The 22,119-nt window shown below is 36.9% G+C and overlaps 1 protein-coding gene across 3 annotated transcripts in view; it reads right to left on the bottom strand.

Moving 5' to 3' along the window:
- SKIC3 (SKI3 subunit of superkiller complex) overlaps positions 1-22,119 on the bottom strand; it is a 93,672-nt gene that overhangs the window by 63,461 nt on the left and 8,092 nt on the right. For all 3 annotated transcript variants that reach the window (XM_010340357.3, XM_074383424.1, XM_074383417.1), the window contains 7 exons: positions 20,348-20,438; positions 9,958-10,101; positions 8,614-8,705; positions 8,173-8,248; positions 7,869-8,009; positions 6,125-6,223; positions 5,901-6,009 (listed from right to left, as the gene is read on the bottom strand). In XM_010340357.3, the coding sequence (XP_010338659.3) occupies positions 5,901-6,009; positions 6,125-6,223; positions 7,869-8,009; positions 8,173-8,248; positions 8,614-8,705; positions 9,958-10,101; positions 20,348-20,437 (751 nt within the window). In that variant the 5' untranslated portion in view covers position 20,438. The remainder of the gene's footprint in view (positions 1-5,900; positions 6,010-6,124; positions 6,224-7,868; positions 8,010-8,172; positions 8,249-8,613; positions 8,706-9,957; positions 10,102-20,347; positions 20,439-22,119) is intronic.

The following is a 22,119-nucleotide window of genomic DNA, read 5'->3' as shown; positions in this document are numbered from 1 at the left end:
AACTCCTGAAATAAAGACCCAATGCTTTAACAACTGCATAAAACATGTAAGCCCAAACCACATGTAGAACCACTGTTTCAGTCACAGACGTCAAAGGTAAATTATTTGCATAATTCCATTTAGCTCATATACTTCAAATTTTTGAAAACCATTTGCACACCAATGTATAATCCATTAGTAATATGTTATATACTGATTCAGAAACCCAAGTTAGCACCAAAAATGAAAAAAAAATTCATAATGGCTAAAGAGTTAAAACTTCAGTACTGTTTGGCAAAAATGAAAACAAATTGGAAGAAATACTACTTTGATTAGTAAGCCAGTAAAAAAGACACAAGTCTGCTACTATTATGCTTCTAGGCATGAACTTCCTGTCAATATGTTCTCACCACTGCTTCCATAAATATGAATTCCAAAATTAGATATGCCTACTTCCCTACATCCTATATCCTCCCAAGCAAACTAGCAGCTTTTCGCCTTTTGATCCAGTGGTATTGTCTAAAATAGACACTGTCTAAACTATCAGAATCACTTGGAAGACTGTTAAAACACAGTCTGCTGAGCCCTATCCCTGAAGTTTACGGTTCAGTAGGTCTGGTTAAGATCTAAGAATTTGTATTTCTAAGAAGTTACCAGGTGATACTGATGCTACTGGTCCAGGGATCATACTTAAAGACCATAGGTCTACAATATTTGTTAATAACCATATACCACCTTTATTATTAGTCTTATAACATGGATATTCTGCCTCTGTGGCTAAATGGTAACCTCTGGAGAGTAGAGACCAGCATGGTATCTGAGATACATGGTAGATGTTCATGAAATTTTGTGCTAATCCTTTAGAAATACTATCATGAATTGATGTTTAAAAAGCCTTAGTCTGTTCATAGGTAACAGCTGAAAATTACTATAAAAAATTAAATATCTTCACCATCCTAATAAAAAAGCTACCAAATTCTTACCTTTTATCTCTACTCATCTGAGTCTAAACATTCTTCCTCCATAGAAACAGAATTTATGACAGACTACCTTGACTACATAAACTGCCTGTATTACAGGAAATATACCTTGGATGAAAATGGGGGAAAAAAGATCACGCATCTTTCCAATGATCATCCATAGTTATGGTACCTTAAACAACACACAGGTAAACAAAGTGTGGGTTGGTACATGAAAACAGTTTCCAAAAGGCCAAAAGGCTGAGATGAACATAAACAACTTTTAAAACAAGAAAACCTCCTAACATATTCGCTTTGCTAAAGCCTGGGAGCATAACAATAAAAACAAAATAAGATCTGGGGAGACCATGCTCATGTTTGGCCATGGGTAACAATTCTTTGCATATAATCAAATGGCACTGAGAGGAATTTTCTATGGTGTTCCCAAAACTAGCAACAGTAATAATAAAACTAATGATCCTTGTATAAAGAAATAAAGAATATTTTAGCCTCAACTCCCAATCCTTCTCTTCTTCATACTTACTCTTGTTGAGAATGCTGGCTAAATAAATACCTCGGTGGAGGACAAAAACAGAGGAAATAGATTTCATTGCTTTTGAACAGAAAATCATGTACTTATCTGCTCTTTTGAACATTTAAAGGATTCTAAGGTTCCAGATTTAACAACTTTAAAACAGTCAGACAGTATTATTTTTATTTCTCAAAAAAGCAAGCCAAATTTGGGGCTGACGAAGGCTAAAATTCCAAGGGTAAAGGGTATTCTGAAGAGGTCCATGTTGGATGCTAAGCAATAACTATGTAATTCTGTTTCTTAAAGTTTACTACAAAAACACTGTCAATTTAATTAAAAAAAAATCATTTCTGACATCCCAAAGAAACTGATCAATACTATTCAATTTTTCTTTTAAATAAACCTAGCTTGAGAGGGGAAGAAAAAAAAATGTACAATTTGATGGCATTCATATCTTTATTCTCACCTGGATTTTCTAATAGTTTTAAAGCACAAAATCTGAAAGCAGCTCTTTTCTGCTTGAATTTGAAAAACCAAGCTTTCTTATCCTCCCCCATTGCAGCAATAAAGCAAAATAAGATAAATTAAAAAGGTCATTTAGCATTAAAAAAACATTTCAACAGATGACAACTGTGAAAGCCATTCACTATTTGCTATATGAAGGTTTAAAAACTGAGTCATTTTGAAAATGAATATACAATTCTCAACAGGCAAAGCAGGACAAAGGAGAATGAAATATATTTGTCTTCTGTGGAAGACAACCCAGTGATTAACTGCTGTGAAGTAGCAAACTGTGCAGACATTGAAGCACTTTCTGGGAGAGTGGCTCAGACTTCAAAGACCTTACAGATTCTCAGAAGTTCTTCATATACTGAAAGTTTGGTTTAGAGGACCAATAAAAAGAAAAAAAGAAATAATTAGGCATAACTTCCCACTCTCTTGCGTTAACTACTGAACTTCCACCCAAAGAATACTACTTTACCTTGAAATATACCTAAACCTAAATTGCTCAATTCCACTAATTCCTGCAACCAACAATTCGGAAGGGAAAGAACACTTCCCTGGTTTTACTACACATTTACACTCCTTTTTTGCTGTGATATAGACCGTCTTTCCTTTCCATTCTGCACAATACCAATCTAGAACCTTATTCAAAAATAATCTTTTTCATTTAAACCAAGACACTTTCAAATCATCAGTATAATTCCTTCAATATCTCTTTATGAGAATACTTTGTCAACTACTGAATTTATGTGCAAAACTCTGTAGACTATTTGTTGATCCTATTTTTTCTATCATTTTGTGGGCTTTTTGGAATATAAGAACAAGTCTACATCATAAGTACGTTTATGCTTATTGAGAAAGCATTCTGTCAGTCCTCAGAAAGAAATTTCAAAATATTCACTGTGTCATTTGGCATGTGAGCAAGCCAAGACTGAGAGAATGGTGCAAACCATAAATAGCCAAACAAGAAATAGAGAGAAGAGAGTGAACACCAGCCAATAATTTTTCAATAGCAACAGTAAAAGCAGAATAGGAGAAAAGAATTGACACCGGGGCCATATGATAAAGAAAATCAGCCTACTTATCTTTGGGACACACTGAGTCTTATATTAAAATTGGAAGAAACTGGGTGATTTTGGAATTAAGCTTCCTATGAGAGAAAAAGAAAATCACAAGGCTTCATAAGTATGCTCCTTGTGCTTGGTGTACCTCATCCTCCTCGGCTTCAATGCAACACTCATAATGTTAACTAACTAACCTACTAACTCTTTCTTCTTAAAACACTCCCACCAGGAAGCTATTGCAGTTCTTCTCCCTCCCCTCTAAAAGCTTACTAACCCCTCTGCTGGCTTCATTTTCTCATCCTACTACTCCCTAATGCAGTTAGCCGAGTTCACTTTCCCTTGTGTAACTGCTAACCAGTTTTTCCTATTCTTGCCCCATCACTGTAATCTAAGCTCTAATTCAGTCACTTTCATTTAAAAAAAAAAAAAATAGCCATATCATAATCATAAACTCAGCTGGCTCAATTTGTCAAGACAGACCATAGTAATCTGTTCTGAAATGCTCTTTCCCTGTCTTCTGTGCTGCTTCTCCTCAGAGCCCACCTTCTTCTCTGACCTCACCCCTTCTCTTTCCTCCCTTCCTCTTTTTCATCTCCTTCCCTCCAAGCCAGCCAGCATTGCCCACAGCACAGTTCTCAGCATTTTTCCTTTTAATCCTCCTCTAATGGCAACCATTCCACTTCCTTTTCACCTACAGGCAAATGATTTTCAAACCATATGTCTAGCCTTAGTATTGATCTCTCATCTGCAAACCATGGAGGGGCATTTCCCATTGACTGCCCCATTAACATCTTCTCTCAGTAACCAACATTTCATACACATCATCATGCCATATTGGGCCAACTTTTCAGGAGAGGTGAAAGTTAAAATTGATTTTTCTCTCCCTTTACCTCTAAGAAATAACTTGCATTTTTTCATTCATCTGTTCCTTTCTATCATCACTGTCATACTCCTAGTTCATTCAATCCTAGTATTACTATGTCTACTCAAACTGGCCCACCTTCTATACAGTCTGTCCTACACACCATGTTAATTTAAAACTTTATACTCCACTCACACGAGACAGAAAATTAACAAGGCTATCCAGGACTTGAACTCAGAACCGGAACAAGTAAACTTAATAAACATTTATAGAACTCTCCACCCCAAATCCACAAAACATACATTCTTATCAGCACCACATCACACCTACTCTAAAAGTGACTACATAACTGGAAGTAAATCATTCCTCAGTAATTGCATAGCATTTCACAGGTTTAAATGAAATATTGGTTGGCTGTTTGTTTGTTATTTTCCTCCCTTATTCCTTCCTGTCTCCATTGTTAAGCACAATTATTGGCATAAAAGAGGTTTTCAATACCCATTTTTAGACTGCATTCTACCCTGGGCAATAGAGCAAGACTCCCGTTCTCCTTCCCTCTTTCTCTTCCTCTTTCTTTTTCTCTTTCATTCTTTTTTTTCTTTCTTCCTCTCTTTCTTTCTTTTCTTTTTTCCCAAAAAAAAAAAAAAAAAGACTTTATACTCCACTCACTATACTTTTTACTTTCTCTTTCTTCTTATGGTAGTAAAAGGTACTCTCCTAAGTCTATCTCTGACTTAGTTAAAGTAAGGCAAAGGACATCTGCTTGTCACCAAAAAATCCAGAGCTGAAGGTAACAGCATTTTTTTATTCAGACACCAGGGGAAAAAAAAAGTAAAAGGGAACTTAAAAGGAGAGTTAAAGTGAGAACTGAGATAGGTGCAATGGTCATTTTCTCCCAAAGAATTTTCCTTCACAGTTACCTCTAGCAGTAGTTTCCAACCCTTTTTTGTTTACTATGACACATGTGAAGGTCATTCACACAAAAAGCAGTCTCATCTATATACTCATTTAGCAACAAAGTGAAAAAAATTAAATGGATTAGTAAAGCTCTGCAATAATTGACAATCACTACCACACTGTTGTATGTATTAATATTTTTATTTCATTTTTATTTCAGTGACTAACTTCTGTGAACTTGTTCACCTCAAGAGAATACAGGCATAAAATTAGGATTATTGAAAAAAAAATCTGACAAACACAGACACTGACAAAACGGAAAGAGGCTAGTGGGAAAAACCAATATAGCCAACCTCTTATAAACTGGTAGAGTACCAGCCCTATATAGAACATAGCCACAGCTACAGATTTGCCAACCCCCAGCAAGCTAGTTATCATCACGTCCCTCTTCTCCCCAAAGAAAGTTCATGAAGATGCAAGAGCATGAAATATACACAGAGATAAATTCTCCCACTTGAAGATGCTCTATTTCATTAAAATATTAGATAATTCAGGAATTTAATTACTTTATAATATTAGAGTATTCATAACACTGTTCTTATGACATAACATCAACACTGAGGCAGCTAAACTTTCCAAAAATCCTTTCTGTGATAGTCATAGCTCTGTGTAATATAGACTGACCTATTCAGCCAAAATATTATTTATTTTAGTTCTTTCTTCCACTGTAGCAAGCAAACAAATTTTACCATTCCTAAAAAATGCACCTAGCTCCACATCTCTGCTCATGCCAGCTAGAGTATGTTTCCCCTACTCCTGCTTACCTAGTATCTAAAAAATTCAAGACTCCTTCCAATTCCCAGCATCAAAAAGATTTCACTGATCAATAATAAATCTGGAAACTCATAATTCTTCTGTATTACTGTACTTTCCTATATTAGTCTTTTCATGTACACAAAACTACACATTGTACTTCCTTTTATGTCCAGAAACACAGAAACAACACCCTAAACATGGTAGGCACTAAAACATTTTTTGATTAATAATATCACTCATACAATCATATACCTCTAAGACATACCCTATAATAAAGAAGAAATTACCTGATTCAATTAAATGCAAACAAAGCACTTCTAATGGATACTGTACAGTAGGATAGATGTTTATCATTCCTTCACAGGCCTTCTTCAATCTAGCAGTCTCATGAGGAAACTTGAAAATATAAAAGAAAAATACACTATATTCTTGTAGTCGTAAAATGTATTTGTGAACATTTCTTAATTAGAAATACATACATGTCACATTACAGATTTAAAAATCAACTTACTTTGGATAAACTCTGAATGAAATGCCTATAAAGTATTTGGTGATCTTCACTAGGAATCTTATCTGATAATCCCAGTGCATTCTCAAAAGCAGTTAAAAGCTGAAACAAATAAAAAAGCTATCATCGATATCATACTTAAATGACAAATGATAAAATGTATAAGACCCTCTTACACGAACTACACCTTCAATTAGCTGCAAATGTATTCTCCAGTCTGACCCTGACAACTTCAATGAGGAAAAAATGAATATGTAAGTTTTGGAATGCATTCTAACTCCAACTGGACAGCAAACTGTACTGAACTGGTAAGTAACAACTATACATTAATAACATTAACTTAACAAAACACACTTGCAAGGGCTTGCTGTCTTCTACAAAGCATTCCACCAGAGAATAGTTCTATATGCTAGTATAGCTACTACTGTTCACATATCATTTTTAAAACATCTCTTCTGAAATCACTAGCACATTCTTTGAAATATCTTCAATGATAGCAAATCTTCAACCTTTAAAAAAATATTTATAAAATCAGGTGATACTTTTGGTAAAAGAAAAGCAGACAACTATTGAAAACAGTGTGGAGACTCCTTAAAGAACTAAAAGTAGGCTGGGCGTGGTAGCTTATGCCTGTAATCCCAGCACTTTGGGAGGCTGAAGTGGGCAGATCACTTGAGGTCAGGAGTTCAAGACCAGCACAGCTAACATGGTGAAACCCTGTCTCTACTAAAATACAATAATTAGCCGGGCATTGTGGCACATGCCTGTAATCCCAGCTACTTGTGAGGCTGAGGCAGGAGAACTGCTTAAACCTAGGAGGCAGAGGTTGCAGTGAGCCGAGACTGTGCCACTGCATGCCAGCCTGGGCAATACAGTGAGACTCTGCCTCAAAAAAAAAAAAAAAAAAAAAGAACTAAAAGTAGAACACTACTTGATCCAGCAATCCCTCTACTGGGTATCTACCCAGAGCAAAAGAAGTCATTAAACAAAAAAGATATTTGTGTATAGCAGCACAAGTCTCAACTGTGAAGATACAGAACCAGGACAAATGCCCATCAATCAATGAGTGGATAAAGAAATTGTGATACACACACATACACACACACACACACACACACACACACACACACACACACACACAAATGGAACAGTAATCAGCCATAAAAAGGAATGAATTAATGGCATTCACAGCAACCTAGATGAAACTGGAGCCTATTATTCTAAGTGAAGTAACTGAGGAACAAAAAACCAAACATCGTATGCTCTCACTCATAAGCCAACATACAACAAGAACATTGTATGTTCTCACTCTAAGCTAGGAGGACACAAAGGCATAAGAATAATACAATGGACTTATGGACCCAAGGGAAAAGGTGGGATGAGGGTGAGGGATAAAAGACTGTAAATTGGGTTCAGTGTGCACTGCTCAGGTGATGGGTGCACCAAAATCTCACAAATCACTACTAAAGAACTTACTCATGTAACCAAATACTACTTGTTCCCCAAAAACCTAAAAGAAATTTTTTAACTCAATAAAAAGAAACAAACCCAATAAAAAATGAGCCAAGATACGAACAGACACTTCACCAAAGAAAATATATAGATGCAAATAAACACATGAAAAGACACTCAACATTATCAGGGAAGTGGAAATTAAAATGACAATAATCAATTATGTTTCCATTTTCTAAATTCAATTAGATGATCAATTTTCAAGAACAAACTTGAGGAACAAATGAGTCAATACCAATTGCTGGGTTTCATTATTCTGGTCCTCTGTACTTTCAGCCAGGAACTGTGTCAACTTTTGCCATAGTTGATGAAGCTCTTGGTTGTCTGCGCCTTCTTCCTGCCGTGTCTTTATCAACTTGTGCCATGTTCGAGCCACCTATTAAAGAAGGAGATTTTAAATAATTATTTTGTCCAAAATATAAAAATGTCAAAATGTAAGATCTGCAAATAAAAATATTTTTAATCTGTTAATACATAAAAATAGCAAAAGCATAGAACCCCATCTATTATTAAAAGCAGAGAGAAAATCATTCACCAACCTCTAGGTGTTTCTTTTCTTGGTAATATAGATCCACTAGTTTCTTGCAGACATCACACCACTTCTGTTTGTCAACACTTAGAAGAAAACAAAACACATGCACACAAAAGGATTTTGAATCTGATTAACAAAAATAACCAAGGACTTAAAACACTAAAATTTAAGTATTCCATTAACAATTTCAGGTACTATTTTAAATAAGAACGTATCTTCTTTCATACTACAGTAAAATTTTCTAAAATGAGCTCCTCATAAAAAACAGGTTTAAGAAATATTGTCTTCCATTATACTGTCTGAAAATAATATTGGAGTTCTAAAATTAGTCAGTCCTCTTACTAATGTTTTGATTCTATTTCGATCACAAATAATTCTGTGACAAATGTATGAATACTTCTATATGAATGCTTTGAAAGAAACTGGATTTTCCTCATACATTTCTTACCTTTCATAAAGATCCAGGAGCTTTTGGTAAACACCAAGTAAGTCATCCTTAGCATTTATGTGATTACATTTCTCATACAAGTTTGCCAACCCCTAAAAGAAGAAGTAGTCGTGATTATTCCTTTTCCTAAAGCATTTGCTGTTCTCACATTCATTTATTTTGCTAATATGACAAACTATAAAGATTATTTATGAAAAAAGATTATTACAATTTACAAATGAAATGATATGTCTGGGATTTTTCCCCTAAATATAAAAACTGGAGGTTGGAGGACACATGTAAATTGAATAGTGTTGAGTCTGTATGACAGGAATAAAGGGGTTTGTTATACCATTCCCTTTTCTTTTGAAAATTCATTTTAAGTGTTTCACAATAATAAAAACTTTTTATGGCTATTCTACAATCTTACCATCTAAAAGTACTATGTGACACTATTTTTTTTTAATTTCAGCATATATTTTAAACTATTTTATTGATATATCATTGACATATAAAATTGCATATTTTTAAAGTATAGAATTTGATGTTTTGATATATGTATACATTGTGAAATGACCAACATAGTCAAGCTAACTAGCATAAGCATTCTACAGTTACCATTGGTGAAGGGGGTGTCATGAAAACTTAATTTTAAAATTTATGTGACACTACCTTTATGATATGGTCAAAAAAAAATTAAGTGGTCTGGGAAAATTGTCATTTTTGCTTCAAAGAAGGATTAGCTATCCTAAATCACTCAGTATACTATAAAAGCAGCCATTTCTCTAAATGTGTTACCAGATATCCTGAAGTTCTTATTCACATGAACCTGAGACAAACAGGTTCACACTCTCCAGAGCCTACTACATCCTATTAATCAGTCTCAAACATGTGACTGAGATACCAAACGAAGTTATTAAATATGAAACAGATGGAGAATACCACATTAATAACACTAAGTAAAAAAAAAAAAGAATTTAACTTGCACTCAAAAATAGAAGCATTGACATTTTTATATTATTTTATTTTTAGGAAACATTAAAAAACATCTTTCCTCAGTAAGCATAAAGAATAATATTGTGGATAAGTCTTTTACATGTGCATGTAACTAAGGTAGAGATAGGTATTTGAGTGCTCACATTTAGAAATCATCCATTAGGCAGGATGTTAAATAGTGTTAACAAACATCCTTTGCACCACTTTTTTTCTAAACTAATTTAGGTTTAGAAAACCAATAAATTTAAATTTTTTCTTACATGAGGCAAATGTAGGTCTAAACGCTTAGCTTAATGTTGTTACCTGTATTTTGAAAAATGCAAAAAAAAATCCATTCCAATAATACAGAAAAAAAATTTTTCTACTTACCTGCCAAGCTAGTAATTGGTCTGGCTCTAATTCAGCAGCTTTTTTATAGGCACCCTGGGCCTGATCAGGTTGTTCTAGTTCAGCTGCAGCAACACCAATAAAAACCCAGGCATTATAGTTATTTTTCTCCTGTTTTAACACTGTCTGATTTAAAAAAAAAAAAATTAAAAGAGCATGTCATTAAATTTTGGAAGCAAATGAACTAACAGTAACAGAAAGTCTACTTATGAATCAGGAAATCTGTATCTACCACTAACAGGGCAACCTTTAGAATGTCATTTAACCTACCTGCTTTCAGCTTCCTCAGGGAAAGAAAAAGTTGGACTGTATGAGTGACCATAATGGCTTTGAAGTATGAGGTTTTTTTTTTGTTTTTTTTTAAGCTGCCCAAGTGATACTGATACCTCCACCAAATGTCTCCCTATGCTCTTTGAGAATACTAGATATATAAAGAATAGTAACTACTGAATCATCCTGCCTGTCTCCATTCTGCTACTGGTCAAATTCACAAAAGTGTTCTCCATCTCATTTCACTTAATCCAATTCTCACATTTTCCTTTACCATGATAGTTTCCCCATATTAGACACATGGATTTTTCTTGAGATTATAGGCTAAGAAAGTAGACACCCCAATGTGACTATACCAAATATGTTCAAAATAAGTAGTGGTAATGAATGTTTAAACAACATCTGCCAACTGGAATAAAAATTATATGTAGAGATACTGCTTTCAGAAATAAAAACTACTTGCTAAGGTAAAATAAAATAGCTTGAAGCTGTTAGCATATATGTTTTAGGGGAAGAAAAACAAAACCAATAACAAAAATGAAATTAGCCTCTTATGGTTTTACTTATTCTAGAGAAAATAAGAACATTTTCATGAGTTGAGCCAGTCAGATTATTAGACTTAAGTGCATCCACATAACACTTAATATATCTGTCCCTAATATGCAGTACAAGCTCCATTCTATCTGTGAATACACTGATTACACAAATTGGGTCATTCTTGTCACCTAAGTCAGAGTAAAGGTGGGGAAAGGCACTCAGGGCTCAGAACACCTAGTCCAAAAATTAAATTTTCCAAATGCCCAGCTGCTGAGAGGGCCTGCTGTAACCCTAAGACCAGTTTTCCCCAGTAGCTGCCATGACTCTAAGCTAGTTTCATCTACTATTTCTAGTACTAATGAGCTTTCTTTCCAAATAATACATAACATTTTTCTTTCCAATAAAATGGCCAACCTTCTCTTTGTTCTTCAGATATACAAAAGACCACTTAGCTTGTGTGTGCATGCCTCAAATTGCAATTCTTGCTTCCCAAAATAAAACATTAAATTTTGATATTTGTTTATTTATTTTGACTTCAACGTAATAATGTTGCCTCCTAACAAAACACAACAATGACGTAACTACCAGAATTAAGCTCTGAACACTGGGGTCTTATTAGTGCTTATGTTCCCAGCACCAGGTACAATGGCTGGCACTTAACTGCTGAACAAGATGACATATTCAACCAGCAATTACTAAGTACCAACTATCTGCTTGATGACCAGGTTTTCAGAATCTGAAATGGATGTTTAAGAAAATAATTACCAACAATGTGGTGAAAGCAAGTATGAGACTCTGAAAAAACATAGAGAAAAAAGTACTAACTGTACAAATTAGAGAAGGCTTCTCTGAAGGGATATTCATACCATGTGATAAAGTGCCATCACAGGCAGACAAGGTTGATGATCAGACAAAACCACAGCAAAGGCAACATTCTTTTACTTAAAAATTCATTTACTCTCAACCAAGATTCTGGGTTACTACCCATTAGTAATCAGGCATTTATAACTGATTAGTTACCCATTTGCATTTACTAATTGGGTCTCGCTAGTATAAATTTTGAACTATTTTGTGGAACTCATAACTGAATTTTGCAGAAAGTCTACAGAAAAAAAAGACAGCTACAGTGGTGCTGTATATAATAACTGAAACAGACTCACGTGTATCAATTAGATAAACCTAGTGCTGAAGGAAACAGTCCTTCTTCCCTTCTTGTACTCCCCACAACCTGTTCCCATTTGGAACACACTGCCCACATTCTTCTGTATCAGGATTAGTACTATCGTGGCCTGCATCTCTGCTGGGCTCCATCAGTCACCACCAGAAACGTAAATCTCACAAGGGTATCCTTTACCTGTTTACTTCTTAGACTCTCATCCTCATATTGCCATGTATATGCCCCAGTCTTGCCCAATTCCCTCCCTACCACTCTCTTAAATTCTTCATTGTGCCCTCTGGAACTCCCAATCTGGATCAGCCAAGTTCTCTCCATATTTTCAACCTTTCTTTTAACCACAACAAGTTCTGCCTCAATGAAAATGTGGCTAATTCCTCTATAGACCCTACAGGTTGCAGTTGGCTTCTTTTACATTTCACATGCCATAGGCCTAGGAGGTAAGAAACAGCTCCTCTTTGCTCACACTGTCATCTACAGTCCTCTTCTGCTCCTTCCTCCTTCAACAACCCTATTACCTTTGAAGCCTCCATCTATACAACTACACTACTAAAAAGAGCCTTCTTGTTGCTACAAGAGACCAACTTCCTAACTCTCCTTTCCTTCAGTGAAAACTCTGTGTATTTCTTTTCCACCTCAATGCCTGTATTCACTCTAACATTCACATTGATGTCCCACTGAATACTGTGGCCTCTCAGTTATGTGTTCTCCATACTACTCACCCATTCAAAATCTGAATTTCCACATGGTACTATTCTGCTCCTCTCCTACCATCCCAGTTCAATTACTATAGTAGTCCCATGGTAACAAATATTTAACCTTTGATTTCTCTGATTTTTTTTTGTCTTTTTTTAAAATTGCATTTTAGGTTTTGGGGCACATGTGAAGAACATGCAAGACTGTTGCACAGTTACACACATGGCAGTGTGATTTGCTGCCTTCCTCCCCATCACCTATATCTGGCATTTCTCCCCATGCTATATCTCCCCAACTCACCACCCCTCGCCGTCCCTCCCCTATTTCCCCCCAACAGACCCCAGTGTGTGATGCTCCCCTCCCTGTGTCCATGTGTTCTCATTGTTCAACATCCACCTATGAGTGAGAACATGTGGTGTTTGATTTTCTGTTCTTGTGTCAGTTTGCTGAGAATGATGGTTTCCAGGTTCATCCATGTCCCTACAAAGGACATGAACTCATCATTTTTTATGGCTGCATAGTATTCCATGGTATATATGTGCCACATTTTCCCTGTCCAGTCTATCATCGATGGGCATTTAGGTTGGTTCCAGGTCTTTGCTATTGTAAACAGTGCTGCGATGAACATTCGTGTGCATGTGTCCTTATAGCAGAACAATTTATAATCCTGTGGATATATACTCAGTAATGGGATTTCTGGGTCAAATGGTATTTCTATTTCTAGGTCCTTGAGGAATCACCACATTGCCTTCCACAATGGCTGAACTAATTTACACTCCCACCAACAGTGTAAAAGTGTTCCTATTTCTCCACATCCTCTCCAGCATCTGTTGTTTCCAGATTTTTTAATGATCGCCATTCTAACTGGCATGAGATGGTATCTCAATGTGGTTTTGATATGCATTTCTCTAATGACCAGTGATGATGAGCATTTTTTCATATGTTTCTTGGCCTCATATATGTCCTCTTTTGAAAAGTGTCTGTTCATATCCTTTGCCCACTTTTGAATGGGCTTGTTTCTTTTTTTCTTGTAAATCTGTTTTAGTTCTTTGTAGATTCTGGATATTAGTTCTTTGTCAGATGGGTAGATTGCAAAAATTTTTTCCCATTCTGTTGGTTGCGGATTCACTCTAATGACGTTTCTTTTGCTGTGCAGAAGATCTAGAGTTTAATTAAGTCCCATTTGTCTATTTTGGCTTTTGCTGCCAATGCTTTTGGTGTTTTAGTCATGAAGTCCTTGCCTATGCCTATGTCCTGAATGGTTTTGCCTAGGTTTTCTTCTAGGGTTTTTATGGTGTTAGGTCTTACATTTAAGTCTTTAATCCATCTAGAGTTAATTTTAGTGTAAGGTGTCAGAAAGGGGTCCAGTTTCTGCTTTCTGCACATGGCTAGCCAGTTTTCCCAACACCATTTATTAAACAGGGAATCCTTTCCCCATTGCTTGTTTTTGTCAGGTTTGTCAAAGATCAGATGGTTGTAGATGTGTGGTGTTGCCTCCAAGGCCTCTGTTCTATTCCATTTATCTCTATCTCTGTTTTGGTAACAGTATCATGCTGTTTTGATTACTGTAACCTTGTAGTATAGTTTGAAGTCTGGTAGCGTGATGTCTCCAGCTTTGTTCTTTTTGCTAGAATTGACTTGGCTATGTGGGCTCTCTTTTGGTTCCATATGAAGTTTAAGGTGGTTTTTTTCCAGTTCTGTGAAGAAGGTCATTGGTAGTTTGATGGGGATAGCATTGAATCTGTAAATTCCTCTGGGCAGTATGGCCATTTTCACGATATTGATTCTTCCTAACCATGAGCATGGAATGTTTCTCCATCTGCTTGTGTCCTCTCTTATTTTGCTGAGCAGTGGTTTGTAGGTCTACTTGAAGAGGTCCTTTATGTTCCTTGTTAGTTGTATTCTTAGGTATTTTATTCTCTTTGTAGCAATTGTGAATGGCAGTTTGTTCTTGATTTGGCTTTAAGTCTATTATTGGTGTGTAGGAATGCCTGTGATTTTTGCACACTGATTTTGTATCCTGAGACTTTGCTAAAGTTGCTTATCAGTTTCAGGAGATTTTGGGCTGAGATGATGAGGTCTTTTAAATATACAATCATGTCATCTGCAAATAGAGACAATTTGACTTCCTCCTTTCCTATGTGAATACACATTATTTCTTTTTCTTGCCTGACTGCTCTGGCTAGAACTTCCAATACTATATTGAATAGGAGTGGTGAGAGAGGGCATCCTTGTCTAGTGCCAGATTTCAAAGGGAATGCTTCCAGTTTTTGCCCATTCCGTGTGATATTGGCTGTGGGTTTGTCATAAATAGCTTTTATTATTTTGAGATACATTCCATCGATACCTACTTTATTGAGGGTCTTTAGCATAAAGGGCTGCTGAATTTTGTCAAAGGCCTCTACATCAATTGAGATAATCATGTGGTTTTCGTCTTTGCTTCTGTTTACGTGGTGAATTATGTTTATAGACTTGCGTATGTTGAACCAGCCTTGCATCCCCGGGATGAAGACTACTTGATTATGGTGGATAAGCTTTTTGGTGTGCTGTTGCAATCAGGTTGCCAGTATTTTATTGAAGATTTTTGCATCTATGTTCATTATGGATATTGGCCTGAAGTTTTCTTTTCTTGCTGAATCTCTGTTGGGTTTTGGTATCGGGATGATATTGGTCTCATAAAATGATTTAAGAAGGATTCCCTCTTTTTGGATTGTTTGGAATAGTTTCAGAAGGAAGAGTACCAGCTCCTCTTCATATGTCTGATAGAATTTGGCTGTGAACCCAACCAGACCTGGGCTTTTTTGGGGTGGTAGGCTCTTAATTGCTGTCTCAACTTCTGCCCTTGTTTTTGGTCTATTCAGGGTTTCAATGCCTTCGTGGTTTAGGCTTGGGAGGATGCAAGTGTCCAGGAATTTATCCATTTCTTCCAGGTTTACTACTTTATGTGCATAGAGTTGCTTTTAATAATCTGTGATGATTATTTGTATTTGTGTGTAACCTGTGGTGATACACCCTTTATCATTTTTTATTGCATCTATTTGATTATTCTTTCTTTTCTTTTGTATTAATCTGGCCAGTGGTCTGTCTATTTTGTTGATCTTTTCCAGAAACCAGCTCCTGGATTCATTGATTTTTTGAAGGGTTTTTTGTGTCTATCTCCTTCAGTTCTGCTCTGATCTTAGTTATTTCTTGCCTTCTGCTAGGTTTTGAGGTTTTTTTTTTTTATCTTGCTCCTGTAGCCCTTTCAATTTTGATGACAGGGTGTCGATTTTAGATCTTTCCTTGCTTCTCATGTGGGCATTTATTGCTATATATTTTCCTCTGGACACTTGCTTTAAATGTGTCCCAGAGATTCTGGTATGCTGTGTTTTCATTCTCATTGGTTTGGAAGAACATCTTTACTTCTGCCTTCATTTCATTGTTTATCCAGTCAACATTCAAGGGCTAGTTATTCAGTTTCCATGAAGCTGTGCGGTTCTGAGTTAGTTTCTGAATTCTGAGTTCTAACTTGATCACGCTGTGGTCTGAGAAACTGTTTGTTATGAATTCCGTTCTTTTGCATTTGCTGAGGAGTGATTTAATTCCAATTATGTGGCCAGTTTTAGAGTATGTATGATGTGGTGCTGAGAAGAATGTATATTCTGTGGATTTGGTGTGGAGAGTTCTGTAAATGTCTATTAGGTTTGCTTGGTCCAGGTCTGAGTTCAAGTCCTAGATATCCTTGTTAATTTTCTGTCTTATTGATCTAATATTGACAATGGGGTGTTAAAGTCTCCCACTACTATTGTGTGGGAGTCTAAGTCTCTTTTTAAGTCACTAAGAACTTGCTTTATGTATCTGGGTGCTCCTGTATTGGGTGCGTATATATTTAGGATCATTAGCTCTTCTTGTTGCATTGATCCTTTTACCATTATGTAATGTCCTTCTTTGTCTCTTTTGATCTTTGTTGCTTTAAAGTCTTATTTTATCAGAGATGAGAATTGCAACTCCTGCTTTTTTTTGCTCTCCATTTGCTTGGTAAATCTTCCTCCATCCCTTTATTTTGAGCCTTTGTGTATCCTTGCATGTGAGATGGGTTTCCTGGAGACACCAATGGGTTTTGGCTTTTAATCCAATTTGCCAGTCTCTCTTTTGATTCAGGCGTTTAGCCCATTTACATTTAGGGTTAATATTGTTATGTGTGAATTTGAACCTGCCATTTTGATGCTAGCTGGATGTTTTGCCCGTTAGGTGATGCAGTTTCTTTATTGTGTCAATGCTCTTTATCATTTGGTACATTTTTGGAGTGGCTGGTACTGGTTGTTCCTTTCTATGTTTAGTGCTTCTTTCAGGAGCTCTTGTAAAGCAGGCCTGGTGGTGATGAAATCTGAGTAATTGCTTCTTCGTAAAGGATTTTACTTCTCCTTCACTTATGAAGCTTAGTTTGGCTGGATATGAAATTCTGGGTTGAAAGTTCTTTTCTTTAAGGATGTTGAATATTGACTCCCGCTCTCTTCTGGCTTGTAGGGTTTCTGCTGACAGATCCACTGTGAGTCTGATGTGCTTTCCTTTGTGGGTAACCCGACCTTTCTCTCTGGCTGCGCTTGGCATTTTCCCCTTCATTTCAACCCTGGTTTAATCTTATGATTATGTGCCTTGGGGTTGCTCTTCTTGAGGAGTATCTTTGTGGTGTTCTCTGTATTTCCTGGCCTTGAATATTGGCCTGCATTGCTAGGTTGGGAAAGTTTTCCTGGATAATATCCTGAAGACTATTTTCCAGCTTGGATTCATTCTCTCCGTCACATTCTGGCACACCTGTCAAACATAGATTAGGTCTTTTCACATAGTCCCATATTTCTTGGAGACTTTGTTCATTCTTTTCTACCCTTTTTTCTCTATAATCTTGCCTTTTCGTTTTATTTCATTGAGTTGATCTTTGACCTCCGATATCCTTTCTTCTGCTTGGACAATTTGGCTGTTGAAACTTGTGTATGCTTCGCAAAGTTCTCGTGTTGTGTTTTTCAGCTCCATCAATTCACTTATATTCCTCTCTAAGCTGTTTATTCTCATTAGCATTTCGTCAAATCTTTTTTCAAGGTTCTTAGTTTCTTTGCATTGGGTTAGAACATGGGGTTACCCACCTTCGGAAGCCTGTTTCTGTCAATTCATCACACTCATTCTCCATCCAGCCTTGTTCCCTAGCTGGTGAGGAGTTGTGATCCCTTGTAGGAGGAGAGGCGTTCTGGTTTTGGGTGTTTTACATCCTTTTTGCGCTGGTTACTTCCCATCTTTGTGGATTTATCCACCTGTTGTCTTTGTAGTTGTTGACTTTCAGATTGGGTCTCTGAGTAGATGTCCAGTTTGTTGATGATGAAGTTATTTCTTTCTGTTTCTTAGTTTTCCTTCTAATATTCAGGCCCCTCTGCTGTAGGACTGCTGAGGTCCACTCCAGGCCCCGCTTGCCTCGGGATCACCTGCAGCGGCTGCAGAACAGTAAGTGTTGCTGCCAGTTTCTTTTTCTGTTATCTTTGTTCCCCGCCAGATGTCAGTCTGAGCTCTCCTTTATGAGGTGACTCTTTGGATATACAGGGGTCATGGAGCTGCTTGAGGAGACCATCTGTCCTTTATAGGAGCTCAACTGCTGAGCTGTGAGCTCCATTGTTCATTCAGAGCTGCTGGGCAGGTACGTTTAAGTCTGCTGCAGCAGAACTCATAAACATCTTTTTTTCCCCCCCAGGTGCCCTGTCTTGGGGAGTTAGGGCTTTATTTATAAGTTTCTGTTGTGCTGTTGCCTCTGCTGCCTTTTTTCAGACTGCCCTGCAGTGTGGAAGCAGCCTGGTCACAGTCTGCCTGCAGAGGCTTTGCTGAGCTACTCCGGGCTCTGCCCAGCTGCCGTATGAACTTCCCTGCAGTCCTGTTTATATAGGTATAGTTACAACTGCCTTGGCAGTGGCAGCCCACCTCTGTAATGGCAGACTCTCTCTGTAATGGTGGGCTGCCTTGGCAATGGTGGGCTGCCTCAGCAATGGTGGACTACCTCTGCAGTGGTGGACTGCCTTGGTAATGGTGGATGCCCCTCCCCCACAGAGCTGGACTGTCCAGGGTTCAGCTGTGCTTGCTGTGAAACTCTCAATCCAGAGTGTTTCAGATTGCTGTTTTTTTCTGGGAGTGGGACCAGCCGAGCCTAATCACCTGGCTCCTTGCCTCAGACCCCTTTTTTTTTTTTTTTTTTCAGTTGAATGGACGACTCTGTCTCCCAGGTGTTCCAGTTGCCTGCTGAAAAGGCACCAGAATCTGTGTGATTTCCCCTGCGGTGACCCACTGCGCTGACTGAAATAGCTGTACTGAGATTCATAGCATTTTTTTGCCCAGAAATCTCCTGGCCTGGCTCCCTGTTTCAGTCCCCTTTTTTATCAGTTGAATGGGCAACTCTGTCTCCCAGAAGCTCCAGTCACCAGCTAAAATGGTGCCTGGACTTGTGTATTTTGTGTGGAGACCCACCGCACCAGCCAAAACAGCCATGCTGATGACCCGTGGGGCTCCTCCGCCTGGGAATCTCATGGTCTGTGGGCAATAAAAATCCATCTGGAAATGCAGCGTCCACTCACCCTCCGTGCTTTCATTGGGAGCTGCAATCCTTAACTGCTCCTAATTGGCCATCTTGATCTGTCCTAATTTTTTTTTTACCTTAACCCCCTTTTCCATTGCCTATCAGCCCACTTCTCATTTCTCATTCCTCCTTACCCAGCTCAGACTCCAGGACTCATCACTGTCTTCACTCCCTTGTCATCACATCCTCAACTCCTTTGCATGTCTTTCCTCTCATCTTTCTCTTCATCCATAGTTGAACCCCATCATTCCCATCTCTAAACCCGAGAAGCTAAATACAAAGAGAGAAAACTACAATGGAGTTCACTAATTTCGCTTTAATAGCTTGAAACTTCAAATGGGCAATCACTAGCACTGGCTCATCTTTCCAATCCTTACTAGCTTGTTTGTTTTCCCACCAGGGAAAAAAGAAAGAAAGAAACTATTTCATACCTTCTTTTATCTCAAACCTCCTAACCAAGTCTTCTCCCAGTTTCATCTTATACTTCACCAAGAAAATAGAAGCCATTAGAGAAGAAAGCTCTTCCCACCACCAAATCTGCAAGCCTAACACTGTATGGATTGGCACCTATATTCTCTCCTGTTAAGATGGAAAAAGGGTTAAAGGGCCCCCTCAAGCTCTGGATCCCATTGTGTCTCTCACCTACTGACGACTTCACTCCTACTACTCCCCTCTGTCTCTCCCCTAAGATCAGTTTCTCCCTCTGAATAGAAACATTGCCATCAGCATAAAAATGAGCTTTATAATCTTGATCCTCTCATCCACAAACCAAACAGAATGAGAACACTTACATGTCATTAAACAATGAAAACTTTAAGATACAGCAGTGTTCCATGATACAACTATCAAAAGACATTTATAGTATAGAATATTCAGGTTTTAAGAACTTGGCTTTGATAAGTTACCAATACAGAGAAAATTAAGTCTGGCAGTGGTAGTTTATCCTGCTAATTGGGTGTTAAAAGTCCAACCATTCTAATGGTTCTACTAAATGGGCCTTACCACTTTTGTTGTGTTTGGACAGTGAATAATTCACATATTACAAATCAATAATGTTTATGAATGGGTAACATACTTTTATTGTGGAAGAAAAAAATACTGGTTACCTTACAATGTTTCAAAGCTTCTTTATATTCTTTGTTTCTGATTGCATCTCGAGCACTTTTTAGAGCAGTCTTCACTTCCTTGCTGGACATTCTGTCAAGGCAGAAAAGTCTGAGTGAATCTACAGTCATATCTACCCAACCATAAAGGCTCCAACAAACTTAGCCATCTGAAAAGTGAAACTGGAAAAGGAAAAGACTCCTTCCATCTGGAATAGTCTTTCCTCTAGCACATAGACAGTTTATTCCCTAACCTCTTCAGATTTGTACTCAAAGTCACTTCCTCACCTCAGTGAAACCTTCCCTCCACATGCTATTTAACATTTTAATCCTGCCATCCCGCTACTCTCAACAACCCAGTATTTCCTGGACCCCCTCCATAGCTTTACTTTTCTTCAAAGCATTTGTCACATGTAATAGACTATGTATCCTACTTATTTATCCTATTTATTTTCTGTGTCCCAACCCACAAGAATGTAAGTTCCATATAGGCAAGAATTTTTTTTCACTGCCCCATCCCCAGGACCTAGTATCTTACAAATTAAAGATCATCAATTAGTAAGTGTTGAAATTGAGTTACATTTGATTGACATTCACTCTCCACATATTTTGGCTAAAACGCAAATGATCTTGTTGATCAGGACTCCAAACACATATCAATCTCAATCCAACTCTATTCTAAGCAAGATCCAGTAGAATAAGCCCAAGTCACAGATAAAACACTAACACAAATAACTTCAGTGACTGTGATATGAAAGTTTAAGAAAGCATTATTTTAATGCTAGTGGCTGTGATATATATAAATCAGGATATTAACTTTTTTCACAATAAGGACACTGTAGGATTATTACCTGCACTTTCTCTAAAGAAAAACAATGTTTAAACTTGAATGGAAGCAATGGATAATACAAAAGTGTTGTACACCAATTTCAGCCATAAAAATATATTTTAATTAGTAACAAAGTATTTCTTCATTTAATTTTAAGATACATTAATTTTAAACAAATTGGCATATTTTAAGATTTCGCAACTTATTCTGGCTTACCTGCAAACAAGACAAATTCAATCATACTGAAAATGATTGAAAAAAAAACATTTCTATTTTCTGTCAGCTCCTCTAATCTCATAGAAAGGTAAAACAAAGTTGTGGTAAATATTAAATACTTATTGACTTCAGATGTTCAAGGGAGCAAAATATACCAAAAAGATGAATCACTGACATGGTACTCTGACAGTCCTTTATATCCAAAGAAGCAGCTAACACAGAAATATGAGACCAAAGAAGTCTGAGAAGTGAGACATATATTTTTTAATCTTTTTGGCTTAAAAAATGTTGGCATTCAAAAATAATAGAAAAATTAAGGTACCATAAAATCACTTTATCTACAACTAGAAGAAGATCCCTTAAATAGGCAGATAAGTAATTTTTTTTGCCTACTTACAATAATTATATAATTTAAAGCCCCGTATTTCATATGTTCTTGCTTTAGAAAATACTACCTTATCTGAAATTATCTTAATATATATTTATAGGTGAGAACTTCAGAACAATTTTTTTATAGTTTGCAAATCTTTTTTGGAGTTAGATAACAAATTTCAATGCTGATTTCACAATTAATTTTCTCAAACCAGTTTCGTTTGGTTTAAAAAAAAAAAAAAAAAACCTGCAGACTATAAAGAAAGAAGAAAACAACATCAAGGATGATGACAACTGATCCAGATCAATAAAAAGAGACAAAAAGAGACACTCGAGTAAAAAAATCAAAAGATTTCCA

This window comes from Saimiri boliviensis, chromosome 1, assembly GCF_048565385.1.
Source record: "Saimiri boliviensis isolate mSaiBol1 chromosome 1, mSaiBol1.pri, whole genome shotgun sequence".
Lineage (NCBI taxonomy): Eukaryota > Metazoa > Chordata > Mammalia > Primates > Cebidae > Saimiri > Saimiri boliviensis.
The sequence above is the reverse complement of the archived record's forward strand: the minus strand, read 5'-3'. Positions and strand labels throughout refer to the sequence as shown.